The sequence below is a fragment of the Amphiura filiformis genome, chromosome 12 (assembly GCF_039555335.1).
Source record: "Amphiura filiformis chromosome 12, Afil_fr2py, whole genome shotgun sequence".
NCBI classification, from domain to species: Eukaryota; Metazoa; Echinodermata; class Ophiuroidea; order Amphilepidida; family Amphiuridae; genus Amphiura; species Amphiura filiformis.
In genome coordinates this window covers 22,667,015-22,682,524 of record NC_092639.1, presented here as the reverse complement: position 1 = coordinate 22,682,524, position 15,510 = coordinate 22,667,015, and the positions used below count along the sequence as shown (strand labels likewise).

At 34.6% G+C, this 15,510-nt stretch overlaps 1 protein-coding gene across 1 annotated transcript in view; it reads right to left on the bottom strand.

The window, feature by feature from the left end:
• The window catches only part of LOC140166707 (uncharacterized), a 92,861-nt gene extending 78,114 nt beyond the window's left edge, over positions 1-14,747 (bottom strand). Inside the window, exon 1 of the mRNA XM_072190206.1 lies at positions 13,123-14,747. Within this exon, the coding sequence (XP_072046307.1) occupies positions 13,123-13,516 (394 nt within the window). The 5' untranslated portion in view covers positions 13,517-14,747. The remainder of the gene's footprint in view (positions 1-13,122) is intronic.
• Positions 14,748-15,510: the final 763 nt, after the last annotated feature.

Genomic DNA, 15,510 nt, shown 5'->3' with positions numbered 1-15,510 from the left:
ACGTACGTCTTCAGTAGATAGCAATTCCAGGTGTAGAAAAACTGCGTACGTAGATAGCAGTTGCATATGTAGAAAAACTGCTTACGTCTTCAGTACAGAGCAGTTGAAGATGTAGAAAAACTACGCACATCTTCAGTACAGAGCAATTGAAGATATAAAAAAAAAATTGCCTACGTCTTCAGTAGATACCAGTTGCATATGTAGAAAAACTACGTACGTCTTCAGTAGATAGCAGTTTAAGATGTAGCAAAAATGCATACGTCTTCAGTACATAGCAGAGCAGTTGCAGGTGTAGAAAAACTGTGTACGCCTTCATTACATAGCAGTTGGGTGAATTCAGTAGATAGCAGTTGAAGATGTAGAAAATTGCGTACGTCTTCAGTAGATAGCAGTTGAAGATGTAGACTGTAAAGCCCTAAAGGTAACACCTTTTAAACAAGTTAGGCATTTAGCCAAATTGTTATTATTATCTACCTTCTCATGTACCTTTTGTAAGAACTAAGTACGTCTTCAGTAGAAAGTAGTTGCAGATGTAGAAAAACTGCGTATGTCTTCAGTACATTGCAGTTGAAGAAGTAGAAAAACTGCGTACGTCTTCAGTACATAGCAGTTGCAAATAGAAAAACTGGGTAGTCAGGTCTTCAGTAGATAGCAGTTGCAGATCAACTTGGAACAAGCCTCTTCATCAACTTTATTTTCTAGGTATATCCTTGAAACAACCGTGATACGAGCAGCATCAGTGGGCACGTCTTCTCTTCAATTGTGCTTTCTTGTCTTCCGTAGATAGCAGTTGCAGATGTAGAAAACTACGTACGTCTTAAGTAGATAGCAATTCTATGTGTAGAAAAACTGCGTACGTCTTCATTAGATAGCAGTTGCATGTAGAAAAACTGCGTACGTCTTCACTACAAAAGGGTCGCTATACTATGAGACCCCTTAACACTTTTAAGTAAAGTACAGGAAAAACGTGAAAGCAAAACAAAATGCCCTTCAGGCCATTCTACAGAAATACACCTCTGTAGATGACCCTAGAGCTTGTTTCAAATAGCTGACATTTCCTACATACATAAACTACGTACGTCTTAAGTAGATAGCAATTCTATGTGTAGAAAAACTGCGTACGTCTTCATTAGATATCAGTTGCATGTAGAAAAACTGCGTACGTCTTCACTACATAGCAGTCGAAGATGTAGAACAACTGCGCACGTCTTCAATACATAGCAGTTGCAGGTGTAGAAAAACTGGGTACGTCTTCAGTAGATAGCAGTTACAGATGAAGAAAAACTGCGTACGTCTTCAGTACATAGCAGTTCCAGATGTTGAAAAACTGCGTACGTCTTCAGTACATAGCAGTTGCAGGTTTAGAAAAAATGCGTACGTGTTCAGTACATAGCAGTTGCAGATGTAGAAAAACTGCGCAAGTCTTCAGTACAGAGCAGTTGCAGATGTAGAAAAACTGCGTACGTCTTCAGTACATAGCAGTTCCAGATGTTAAAAAACTGCGTACGTCTTCAGTACATAGCAGTTGCAGGTTTAGAAAAAATGCGTACGTGTTCAGTAGATAGCAGTTGCAGATGTAGAAAAACTGCGTACGTGTTCAGTAGATAGCAGTTGAAGTTGTAGAAAAACGACGTACGTCTTCAGTACAGAGCAGTTGCAGGTTTAGAAAAACTACGTACGTATTCAGTAGATAGCAGTTGAAGATGTAGAAAAACTGTGTACGTCTTCAGTAGATAGCAGTTGAAGATGTTTTCGCTACGGTGGCAATTGCCATTGGGATTCAGAATTTCCATTCAATTGACCGAAGCGTTGACAAATGATCATATGAATTGAAGAGAGCGACTTTCTTCTACTGGATCTTTATTATATCTTTGAGATTGAGTATGCCACGTCAGGCATGTCAGGACTCTAGTGCAATATGGTTTTGCGGTTTGGGTGTCAATGCAGTTCGATTCCTATCAAAAGCACCAAGTAACCAAGCAAACAAACGTATATTTTTGTCTTAATATCACATGTACAACAATGAAAATGAAAATCAAAGCAACACAAGAAATCAAGCAAATCAGATTTAATAAATAAATATAAGGAAGAGTCAGACAAATAACGTGAACGAAAAGATCAAAAAACGTGAAAATTAAACGGAATGAAAGAAAGAAGAAAGGAAACAGGAGAAATAAAATAAAATAAGAGACAGGTAAGAAATAAAACAAAGGATTAAAAAAAAAGGGAAAAGATAAAGCGAAAGAAAAGGAACCAAAAGGAGAGTCAAACAATAAAAAATCCCTTTTCAGTTCTGTTCGATTCCTTGCAACCTCATCTTAGAAATATACATATTGGATTTCAGTGAAAAAAACCATTCCATAATATTATCTTTTCAACACAGACTTTTCAAATCGTCAAAACTTGTCAAAACGAAGAATTTATACGCCTTTTAAACACATTTCAAACAAATTACGTTTTATTTATAGAATACATATTACCTGTGCAACGCATGCCGTGGGGTTGCTATATGTCGGAGAACTTTGACAAGAATGTGTCGTTACTCGAAAGATAATATTTATAATGCATTATTATCATATGAAATAAGCATGCTATAACTATGCTAATAAGTTCCAGGTATTGTATGTCTTGGGAATTATTTTTGTTCTAGGTACACACTAGCAAGGTATAAAATAATTCCAACGAATTCGGTGTTTTCCCATTGATAGTGTTTTCAAATTACCCGATTGCCAGTCGTCAATCGATATTAATCTAATTTGATGCAATCGTCGACCTGATTGACTAGAACTAAGCAGAAAAACGTTCTGCGTTACTCGACATAGACAGGCCCCTATGTTTGAAGGAAAGGTGAATTTGTAGATGAAAATGGAATTGCAAAAAAGGGAAATTCTATAATTTTTATATAAGTTTTTATACTTGAATCTCTCAACGTTTCAGCTCAGAGTTCACTGTTCTTTTTTATCTATTTATGTGAATAATCTTTCATAAATTAATAATATAGTATATGCTATATCATATCAGTATTGAAACATGTATGAATGCATGTAATGAATTATATTGGTGCGTCAATTGATAAAATACGGCGAACAAAAAAAATCACAAAAAAAAGACTTTTATAACAAAGAATCGGTTGTAATTTTTTGGCAATATTCATATCTTAACAATAGACAACTTTAAGAATAAAAATATGTGCTCGGTTACAGGCATGATCTGAGCAGTAGTGTTGCTAAGGGGAAAGGGGAAAGTTGCCCACCTGAAACATCTCCCCTCATCTCTTGCCCCCGTGGGATTTTGGCCGTCGTGATATGTTCGATTTTCAGACCTTTTCGACCATTTTAGTTTCGTCAAATTTCCCCCTCAAAGCCACCTTGACCCCTTCCTGGTCTTAAATATCCTGGCCACTGGATCTGAGACAGACACGCTCAGATGATAGCTTTTACTATAATGAAATTTTATCAGTACGATACTGATAAAATTTCATCATAGTTTGCGTATTCCCGTCGAAAAAACACCGTTTTTTCATGAGATATCTATCTTCTTTAGATTATTTTATTTTTTTATCCCTCGACTCACACTATAATGACGAATCATTATACATTTCATACACCGCCAAAGGTTTACTAACACATAATTGGTTTAGCAGTAACACCTGCAATATTGAAATATAATGCCTGGAGTTCATATTTTCTTTGCACTTATAAACAGATGATGGCCGAGTTATACTTACATCACGCCACTCATATTTCGATCAATATCATGTTTGAATTTTTCAGTTAATGTTGAACTCAAATGTAAGAAAAGTGGACTCTATTTGAACAATTAATGTTTCATTCCATTTCACTGTGCATACTTTACTTTCTTCCTTTGCTATGGCAAAATCTTTCTGTAGTTTGCCATATTTATTATTAATTATATTCCCTTTCATATCGTTTCTGTAATAACTTTTGATTTCTTTTTTTTTTTTTTCTTTCTTTCTTTCTTTCTTTCTTTCTTTTTTCTTTCTTTCATTCTTTCTCTTTCTTTCTTTCTTTTTTCTTTCTTTCTTTCTTTTTTCTTTCTTTCATTTATTCTTTCTTTCATTCTTTCATTAATTAATTAATTAATTAATTCATTCATTCATTCATTCATTCATTCATTCATCTTTCTTTCTTTCTTTCTTTCTTTCTTTATTCTTTCTTTCTTTTTTATCTTTTTCTCAATTTTTTGTCTTGTTTACTCTTTTCATTCTGTCTCTGTTTTGCTCTTACACTTATTTCATTTCTTTCTCGTTTCTCTCTTGTCATTCTTTCTTCTCTGTTCATTTTTTTTCGTTTAAAGTTCTTCATTTTTTTTCTTTGATCCGCCACTTCCTGTTACCAAGATTATTTCGATTTTCATAATTTCCTTCCTGTTTCCTGGATGATTCCTTTCATATTGTTTACATGTATTTATTTTAGCATGTTTATGGGAATGTTGGATCATTGATTCTAAATCGATCAACAAAACCGACATTATTCTTGGCTAGTTGTACATGAACATGATGAGTCAAGGAAACCGGCTCCAGGAGATAACCAGCAGAGCAAGTAAATCGTTATATTGCGCTATTTGGATGTCTCGAACATTACATGCCCAGAGAATATCTAAATCTATAAACCTTATTCAAATACTGTGTACATGTTTTATGCCCAAGAAAATATTTGATGCTAGTAAGGCATAGTATTGGCAGCTAGGGTAAACGAAATTCGTGAAGCTTCTCAATTTTTTTCCAAGTTCAGAGTATGCAATGTGAAAACTGATGCATGCATGAGCATTTCCAAGAAATTTATTTCATATGCTGCACTATAATGACGAATTCATTATACAATTTTGTACATTCTATACACTGCACCGCCAAAGGTTTACTAACACTTTGGTTTAGCAGTAAGACCTGCAATATTGAAATATAATGCCTGGAGTTCATATTTTCTTTGCACTTATAAACAGATGATGGCCGAGTTATACTTACATCACGCCACTCAAATTCATTCCACATGGCAACATCTTTCTGTATTTTGGCAATTTCATTACTAATTATATTCCCTTTCTTACCGTTTCTGTAATTGTTTTCCTTTTCTTTTCTTTTCTTTTCTTTTCTTTTCTTTTCTTTTTTTTCTTTTCTTTTCTTTTCTTTTCTTTTCTTTTCTTTTCTTTTCTTTTCTTTTCTTTTCTTTTCTTTTCTTTTCTTTTCTTTTCTTTTCTTTTCTTTTCTTTTCTTTTCTTTTCTTTTCTTTTCTTTTCTTTTCTTTTCTTTTCTTTTCTTTTCTTTTTCTTTTCTTTTCTTTTCTTTTCTTTTCTTTCTTCTCTTCTCTTCTCTTCTCTTCTCTTCTCTTCTCTTCTCTTCTCTTCTCTTCTCTTCTCTTCTCTTCTTCTCTTCTCTTCTCTTCTCTTCTCTTCTCTTCTCTTCTCTTCTCTCTCTTCTCTTTCTCTCTTCTCTTCTCTCTCTTTCTTCTCTTCTCTTCTCTTCTTCTTCTTCTCTTTCTTCTCTTCTTCTCTTCTCTTCTCTTCTTTTTTCTTCTCTTTCTCTTTCTTATTCTTCTCTTCTCTTCTCTTCTCTTCTCTTCTTTCTTTCTTTCTCTTCTCTTTCTTCTCTTCTTTCTTTCTTTCTTTCTTTCTTTCTTTCTTCTTTTTTTTTCTTTTCTTCTTTCTTTCTTTCTTCTCTTCTCTTCTCTTTTCTTCTTTTCTCTTTTCTTCTCTTTTTCTTTCTTCTCTTCTCTTTCTTCTCTTTCTCTTCTTTCTTTCTTTTCTTTTCTTTTCTGAATTTCTTTCTTTCTTAATTTCTATCTTTAAAAAAAATGTTTTGTCTTGCTTACTTTTCATTCTGTCTCCGGGTCGGTCTCTCCTTTACTCGCACACTTTCGATCCTTTATTCCCTATTCATTTCTTTCGTTTAAAGTTAATTTCTTTCTTTGATCCGCCACTTCCTGTTACCAAGGTTATTTCGATTTTCATAATTTCCTTCCTGTTTCCTGGAATATTCCTTTCATATTGTTTACATGTATTTATTTTAGCATGTTTATGGGAATGTTGGATCATTGATTCTAAATCGACCAACAAAACTAGTTGTACATGAACATGATGAGTCAGGGAAGCTTGGAGTTAACCAGCAGAGCAAGAAAATCGTTATATTGCGCTATATGGATGCCTCGAACATTATGCCAAGAGGAATATCTAAATCTTTAATACACACCTATGACGTCGCGCTATTGTTTTACCGCTCCATTATTTTCCACGAATGGAGCGATGATTACAATAACACGCCATTCGTAAATGCCTTTCTCTTTTTTCTGAAAAGCAAATACTTTTCAGGGAAAAAGTACTGGCATTTACGAATGTAGTGTTAATAACAATTGCACTTTCGAAAAGCATGTATTTGCGTAAAGTGCAGTATTGTTATCATCACTTCATTCATGCAAAACAATGATACGAAAAACAACAAAACTATGATTTTCATTAATACAATAAATTAAGGAAGCGGATAGCAACATTTGCACATTATTGTTATGGGACATGAGAGCACATCAGACATATCGAATTACATGCTGAATACGAGGATTGTCCTTCTGATATAAAAAAAAAATAAAAATTTTGATTTTGTGAAATTCGTGATATAATACAAATTTTATGGCAAATTATTAAAATGTCATATTTTTTAATTTAACAGTCCTCGAAGTAAACTTTATAAATCTAATAAATGATATGTAATGAAACTGTAGGCCTATGTAGGCCTAGCTGGGATGAAAAGCCGAATTGAAAATTTTGACCTTTCATATTGAACATAAACATTTTTTCCAAAAAGACCTACATTTTTAGTGTTTTGAGGAAAAAATCTGTAATAATGAAGGTCAAAATTTTCATATGATGGACAGCTGTTCATCCCAACTTCATAATCTTTAGGTGCATATCGTTAGATTTATACAATTTACTTTTTTATTTTTTACAATTTTTAATAATTTGCCATAAAATGTGTAATGTATATATCGCGAATTTAATAAAAATCAGAATTATTTGATATCAGAAGGACATTCCTCGTGTTCAAAATCCAATTCGATGTGTCTGATTTGCTCTCAGGTCCCTCAAATATATTATATAGGCCTACACGTGAAAACGTCGCTATCCGAGCCCTTAAACATAAATTTACAATGCAATCTGTGAAAAGTAAGGCAAGATCAAAACGGGCAGGTTAAAAGTTGTATATACTTATTATGCAAGATGTGTTTTTACCCTCACTTTGGTGGAAAATGCTTATTTAGGCTTAACTTAGTAAGCCCGTAACTTTAAATTATTTGGACCTTTCTTTCTACGCTTAGTGTTTTTTATATCATTTTTTTTGTTCTTTATATTTTTATACGTTTTCAGTGGCTTGGGACCAACGTTTAATTTGTTACATTTTGGGCAACATTGCTACATAATACACATTATGTATCATGTATTTAGGCCTATGTATCTGTTTTTTTAAATCGTTTGCTTTGGGCATGTTTAATAATGATAAAAGCCACAGTAGGTCTATTTTCGGTATAATTTTTATTTCACTTTAGTACATCTGATGTTTCATCTGATAGTATTTTGGCATGTTTGAATATTTACTTACATCGATCAGTAGGCCTATCCGATAATTAAATATTATAATGTTAGGGACGCTCCAGTTGATTTCGGGAGGGGACTGGAAGTTGAGCTTTTATTTCGCGTAGGAAGCGGCGAAGTTTGTTTGTTGTTTTTTTTTGCCGCCGAAGTTCAGGGACATAATAGGCCTAGGTAAAATGGGTTGCAATAAGGCCAACCAAATAAAACTAAGTTTACACATATAAAATTTTCGTACCTTACTTCGGCTTAAAGTAGAATCATACCTGATTTAGGTCCTTGCTGCGAATCAACGATATATATCCTCGGAATGATTCCATCACAAATTATAATTACTAGTATCCAAGATAAATAAATAGTGTCCATAATTGCAAGGTTGTCCAAAATCGAACACTCGATTCATAGAGAAGAATATCATTGCTCATGATAGCGGCAGGTCTACCTTTCTTGAGGTACAAAACTGCAATGATCTGCATTTAACTATTTCATATTAACCTATGACCAGTTTGCCAATTTTCTTTATTATGCAAAATACAGACCTAACGCAACTACTTCAATCATGTCAATAGTTAACACATTAGAAGTGGGCATAAAGAACTATTGATTGTACTTCTAATCACTTTAATGATTTTACGAATCTACGTTTATTCAATTTGGGTAACAAACATTTTAGATCTTTATAATTCAAGAACGTGGTTACGGATGATTTAAACTAAACACCTGGATCGTGATATGATGGGTAATTCTATAGAAATTTTACATAAAGCTGAGTCCGTGTATTTTTCACCCGCACCTAGTACGATCATTCTATTAGTGTATTTGATAGTGTATTCAGTGTGAGCAATTGATCAATTTGTAAAGAGCATCAAATTTCAATAACACTCCATTCGTGGAAAATAATGGAGCGGTAAAACAATAGCGCGACGTCATAAGTGTGTATTAAGTCGGTTAATGGCCAAGGATTAGAACGTGAGTGGCTAAGAATGGCCTAGGGCCTCCGGCCCACGGCCATTCTTAGCCACTCACGTTCTAATCAGCGGCCATTATCCTATACATAAACCTTATTCAAATTCTGTGTTACATGTTTTATTCCCAAGAAAATATTTGACGAGAATAACGCATAATATTGGCAGCTAGGGTAAACGAGATTTGAGCAGTGCAAGTTCAGAGTATGAATGTGAAAAGTGATGCTTGCATTAAGGTTGAAGCATTTCCAAGAAATCCATTTCATATTCTGCACTCGAATCGTGTTTTACCGTATCTTTGATACGTGTGAGATGGTTTGGTTTTCAACATGTTCAAAGTATAAAAAATATAATATATCAGTATGATTATAATATCTTTAATGATTAAAACGAGGGTAATTCAAAAAGTCTTACCTCCATTATCATATCTCTGTTATCTTACGAGCCAGGCAATTGAAATTACCTATGATTATACTCTTACATCTAGGCTACAAAATAAAAGTTATTTGATGAAAATGTGATTTTTGGTTGTTAAGATGTGTTGGTATATGGCATAGTCTACCCAAGCAGGGATGCTTTTGATGTTAATCTCTGCACCTCCCAAGTGAACACACAGTAAAAAATATCACATGAGAAGCTAACAAACAGAGAGAGTACGGTGACTGAAAAGATCAGATGTGAAAATCGATTAATTGTACACACATTAGTGTAAATTGGAGGTTTATGCTAAATGTAATAGAAAGAGTATGCACAATGGGCAAGTGGACTACGGAGAAGTCTACTGCTTGGGCAGTAAAGAAGACCGGTAAAAACCTTCTGTGTGCATTAATTTTACTGTGACTTATTTGGAAATAGGGAATGGTTGTAAAAAATCCAATTTTTAAGGGATACAAAATCTGCTCAAAGATTTATAAGTTAAGAGTGTTTTGTATCCCATGTAAAATTAAAAGACCGTCCAATGCGCTATTCCGTTTAAAATCCACACTGCCTTTGTGGAAGATATTGGGAATATCTTCCAAAGGGGGAGTAATTCCATTTGAAACTCACTCTCCCTCAATGGAAGAGTCAGGTCTCAGAGGTGTAGGATATTCAGATGGAGCTGCCTATTGTGTTCATTCCATTGGAAATTTATACCCCCCTGGCAGATATTTCCAAAATTTTCACAGGGGTAGTGTGGATTTTAAATGGAATAGCCCAATTTGACATTTTATTACTGTTTCCTATTTGCCAATGAAATAGACCGTACAAATGTACATAGGATCTCTTATGCCCAGGGACGCAATATACCTTTTCAGCCAGGAATACGGATCCATGCATTTATCATCACAATTTTCGATTCACATGATTAATTGCTTTCAGTCAAAGATGTACAGCGATTCATGTATTATGCACACATCAAATTGGACGATGCAAAAGCATGACTAAATCGAAATTTCTTACGAGGAACTTGCCAAAATTGTCACGAACTTTACTGTGCTTAAACATGGTAAAAGGTAACAGCTATAAAACAATAATTTTAAAAGTGATGTTCCAATTCAAAAGCTTTTAATATTAATTTGTATCCTCGATAGTGTTCCAGATGCTGCGTGGCCTGAACTTTTAAGTGCATTACAAAAAATTCAATTCATTTTTTGTGTGAATGGAATGACATCTTATCGCATTTTTGTGGGACCTGAGAGCACATCAGACACACCAGATTGCATTCTGAATACGAGGAATGTCCTTCTGATATCAAATAATGTTGATAGTTTTTGAAATTCGCGTTATAATACAAATTTAATGGCAACTTATTAAAAATTACCAAAAATAGATATTTTTTTATTTATTTTTATATTTAACAGTCCTCGAAGTAAATCTAATGATATGTACTTAAAGTGTATGTAGCTGGGAGATTAGATTGATAAAAATTTACTTCCAGGACTGTTAAATGTAAAAAATATCAAATTTTAATAATTTGTATTACATCGGGAATTTCAAAAAATGAAAATTATTTGATATCAAAAGGACATTCCTCGCATTCAGAATGCAATTTGATGTGCCTGATGTGCTGTCAAGTCCCACAAAAAATACTGTGCAAACGTTGCTGTCCAATCCCTTAAGCATGCTTTTGAAAATGTCCAGAGATGTTGTTGTACGCATTAGGGGCTGTGCAATTATTTTGGGCAGGCTGAGGGGGGGAAACACGCGAGTTTTGGCGAGCCGTTTGGAAATGTTACCCCGGGCTCATAATTATTGCACAGCCCCTTATATTAATGGCAGAGAGTTCCATAGTTTGAGAGCAGAAGCTGAAAAAGCACGCAATCTCCATAAGATATGTTTGTCTTTGCAACGGAATTTGCACCAGTTGTGCACACTTTTAACCCAGCCACATAATCGTTAAAGCATGGCGCAAGATGTCTAAATAATGGTTCCGGATTAAAATATATTTATCATGTTTATAGCTTAATGATCATGTTTGAGATGCAAATCTAAATCATATTTTTATCATCATAATTATACGCTTGATGGGAAGCTAAATAAGCGTTACATAAGAGCATTAATTTGAATACTTGTTCAGACATACAATAGAAATATCCTTATTACTCTCTGTTCCATCATGCATCTATTATTGAATCAACAAGCAAAATGCATTGTTGCTATAAAGAAAACAAGATTATCATGGTATGTTTGATGTTTCACTCTAAATATCTGACATGCATTGCGAAATTTTGTTTGTCATGCACTCCAGAACCAACATAAATGTGCAAGATATATATTCTTTGACGTCCATCAAACTTATTTTATTTCATATTTTCCAGAATGTTCAATTTGCTTCCCCTTTTATGAGAATGTTGATGAACCCTTTCGAAAATATGAATGGCTTGCCCTAATAATACTTAATAATACTTATGCTAATCCAGAATGTGGAATTCTATGTAGTGTAATTTCTATTTGGTTCCATACCTGTCTGTCAAAGTGTGTGAGGATGGGGTGTGTATTAAAGAAATTGCTCATTTACAACTCTCGAAAAACGTAATATCATGTATAAAGTCCGATCAAGGTTTCAGATTAACAGCAATATGGCTGGTAAAGCTATATATGAATAATCGACCATAATTAAACTGTTCATTTTGATCTAACAACAGGTGAACAATCTAAAAAACATTAAGATACATTTTGTAGCTATAAATAAGTTTGCTATTTATTAAAGTAAAATAAAACAATTCGCATTCTACAGAAAGCTATTGCGGTGGCATCAGGTACATTATGATAATATGTCTCGTGCCAGACATGTCTTTGATGTGATCCGTGTGACTGACTGGTAACATGTTGCTTTATGCCACAGTCTGCTGTTGTCACATGATTGAAAGTATTGGTAAGTATGGAACTCCATTCAAATGCGTGTACCATAACTCTACTGGCAAAATGTGAGTGTGACATTTTTAACAATGTGACAATTTAATTTTTTTGATCCAAACGGAACTGACTTCTTGACAGTCGTTCTTAATTCCCACTGACAATTGATCTTGAACGTGATCAGTTTGTAGATCCCAAAGTTGACATTTTGAGATGAAAACAAAGTATGAAAACAAAGCTTTGCATTCATAACCTTCAATGCAACACAGTGAAACCGTTTTTTGACCCTAATTTTATTTCATATTTTTCAAGAATGTTCAATTTGCTTCCCCTTGTATGGCAATGTTGATTCACCAAACCTTTCGAAAATATGAATGGATTGCCCTATATCCTTAAAATTACTACACCCCTGCCCAATTTTGTGCCTATTTTTGCATTTTCTCAAAAATTATAGCGCATTGGTGACAAGTAAGATATGTATATTATAGGGGCAAGGACTACAACTATTGCACTGGAAATTTTATTTCAGCACAGACAACAGTTGTGGAGTTACAGTCAAAAATGAGGGAAAACCAATATTTGATCAATAAATCAATAACTACTTGCCTTGAGTTGCTGAATTTTCAGTGCAGTAGTTGTAGTCCTTGCCCCTATAATATACATATCTTACTTACCACCAATGCGCTATAATGTTTGAGAAAAATGCAAAAATAGGCACAAAATTGGCCAGGGGTGTAGCACCCCCTTAACCCTAACATCAGGATGTAGAATTATATGTAATGTCTATCTGATTCTATACCTTTTTGTCAACGTGTGTAAAGATGGGGTATGTGTAAACAAAATTGCTCATTTACAACTCTCGAAAAACGTAATGTCCGATCTATAAAGTCCGATCAAAGTTTCAGATTAACAGCAATATGGTAAGGCTCCATATGAATTATCGACCATGTTATCTAACAACAGGTGAACAATCCAAAAAACATTAAGATACATTAGTTACAAGTAAAATAAAACAACGCGCATTCTACAGAAAGCTTATGATTGCGGTGGCATCAGGTACATTAGGATTATAGGACTATATGTCTCGTGCTAGACATGTCTTTGATGTAATCCGTGTGACTGACTGGTAACATGTTGCTTTATGTCACAGTCTGCCGTTTTTACTGTTGTCATGATGGTATTTTACTTTTTATTCTGATCTTTAATAAAGAACATTGTCACTTACCAGATTTGCCAACCTTCTGCGCTCCTAAAATGACTATCCTTGCATCTGCCATGCTATTAGGATCCGGTTCTTTCTCCACTACGATGGTAGGCATACAGGGAGCTGCTCGAGGTCCTGAAAGACCAGAAGACTCCACTTCCGTTTCTACGATGGTATGTGTGCACAATTTACCCGCTTCGCATCTGTGATCATGATCTTCAGCATCAGGGTCAATTTCCGAATGATTGCATGAGGTGGAAGAGTCTACATCCAGGGATTGGTTGGAGACTGTGCAATAGGTGATACTAGGAGGACTCGTGACTAGTGTTGGAATGGCTGGTTGGGATGGGCTAGGGTTTGGACTAGGGTGGGTAGTACTAACTAAATGAGGATCTTGCGGTACTGCTAAATGCATTGATGTCTTCTGCAAAACTGCGTCTTGTTGAAGAGTTAGAAGCGATTTATTGCTTCTGTGAAATGTTCCGTGCTTACAGGACGAACCTGAATAGAGTCGTATCGGCTACAATATATCAAGGTAATATTTACATTATGTAGAAATCATTTATTGCAACTCCGACAAACATTTTAGAGTATATAAAATTATCTCTGCAGCACAGTAGTTTAAATTGATATATAGGATGAACTTTGATCACAGGTGGACTTGCTTGACAAGGTATCAATTCACTCTAGTAATACAACATCCCAAATGGCAACTTTCAGATGATAAATCATCTAACACTTAAAAGGTGAAAACAGTGACGATATTAAAAAATAATCAAGTCTGCAGGCTCAATATTTTAGCTGTTGCGTCTAAAATCATTGTATAACTCCCACAAAAGTATGCCAGCCTACAATCATCAACTATATATTTCCAATTGAGGTACAATTGAAATGTTAAGAAAATATCTGGCTATAATTGCATTCTCTCGATAGCATAACACCCATCTGAATATCAATCCATCGTGGTCTCTTCTCTATACGCTCAGGATAATTGCTTCCCACAGCATCTCAACAAGTATATGCACTTGAATGCAACGCATATTTTTCATATCAAAGTTAGGAAACGAAGAAAAAAGCAAATTGCTGTATATCTTCCATCCACGGAGTTGTCGTATAATACAGCATTAATTTAATCCATGCTTTTTAGAAGCAAAGCACATCGGGTTCACTGGCCTCCGTTGTAGATATGGTTGATGAACAATAAATATATCTATAAAACATCGATTTCACAGACATGTAGTAAATTATGCTTTCAGTATTTTTGACCGTTACTCGGAAATCAAGATCCTCTCACGACTGATGATAAGTTGTATACACTTGTTAGCAAACAGCTTACAGGCAATAAGAAGTTTCAGGCATGCGTGTTCCCACGTATGATGGATGATGATACTTAAATAACTGCTATCTTTACAGCCTATAACAGCTCCTTAAAAGATAAATCTTCCTTCTTAATCAATTATCTTCCCATCTGATATCTAAAATAAATTTATTGCTACAATCGACAGAGCTGCTTATGTGTGTTCACTCGCTGCAGCGTTGAATCGGTGTGTGACTGAACACGGAGAAGGTCGGTCTATCCACGCTATTTGTAGTTTTTCTTAGCGTTGCTTTGCTTTCCTCGGTTGAGAGATGAGTGTGAGATGAGATTTGTGAAACGCTCTGTCAGTTGTGGTTAGAGGGCTGAGATATTTTATCCACAAACACAAACTAGTATTGTATACATGACAAGGTCTGACTGGCAGGCAGTGGAGAATTAGATTGAACTATATGCTTGAGATGTAAGAAAGTACGAGAAAAAAAAACTTTTTGTAAGAAGCGATTTTTATTTAAGATATATCTTTTTTCCTATTATCTAGGGAGGAAAATATTTTTAAAAGACGTTCCATATCACTGGAAGTAATAAAGGTTTTTTTCTCCAATTTCAGATACATACAATGTATCAATAAAGAAAGACAGAGAAGAAGAGATAAGTAACGTTAAAGCAAGACAAAATACTTTTCAAACTACAGAATAGCAAGTGTATTTCCCAACTGAATATAAGGAAGTTGATTCAAAGCCTTACAGGGTTTAACAATGAAAAGGGAAGAAACCTAACACTATTAGCTAGCGGGTCCAGGCTTTCAAATCGAAATTCCGCTACAAGAAGTCACGCATCTATACAAAATACTGATATCACGGTTACGGTTGCTAGTATGCTGTCATCTGGGTTAATATCAATGGCTTCGGTGGGGGTAAAATGTGTACTTGCTTCAAGATATTTTGCACAAAACTGATCATACATCGGATATTTCAGATAAATCGGATGTTTGGGTCTGGGAATAAGGTTGCTAGAACTTGAAGAAGAAATTGAAAATGGAATTTAGAATGAATGAACTGAGAACAATTGAATTCATGATTGGATGACAGTAA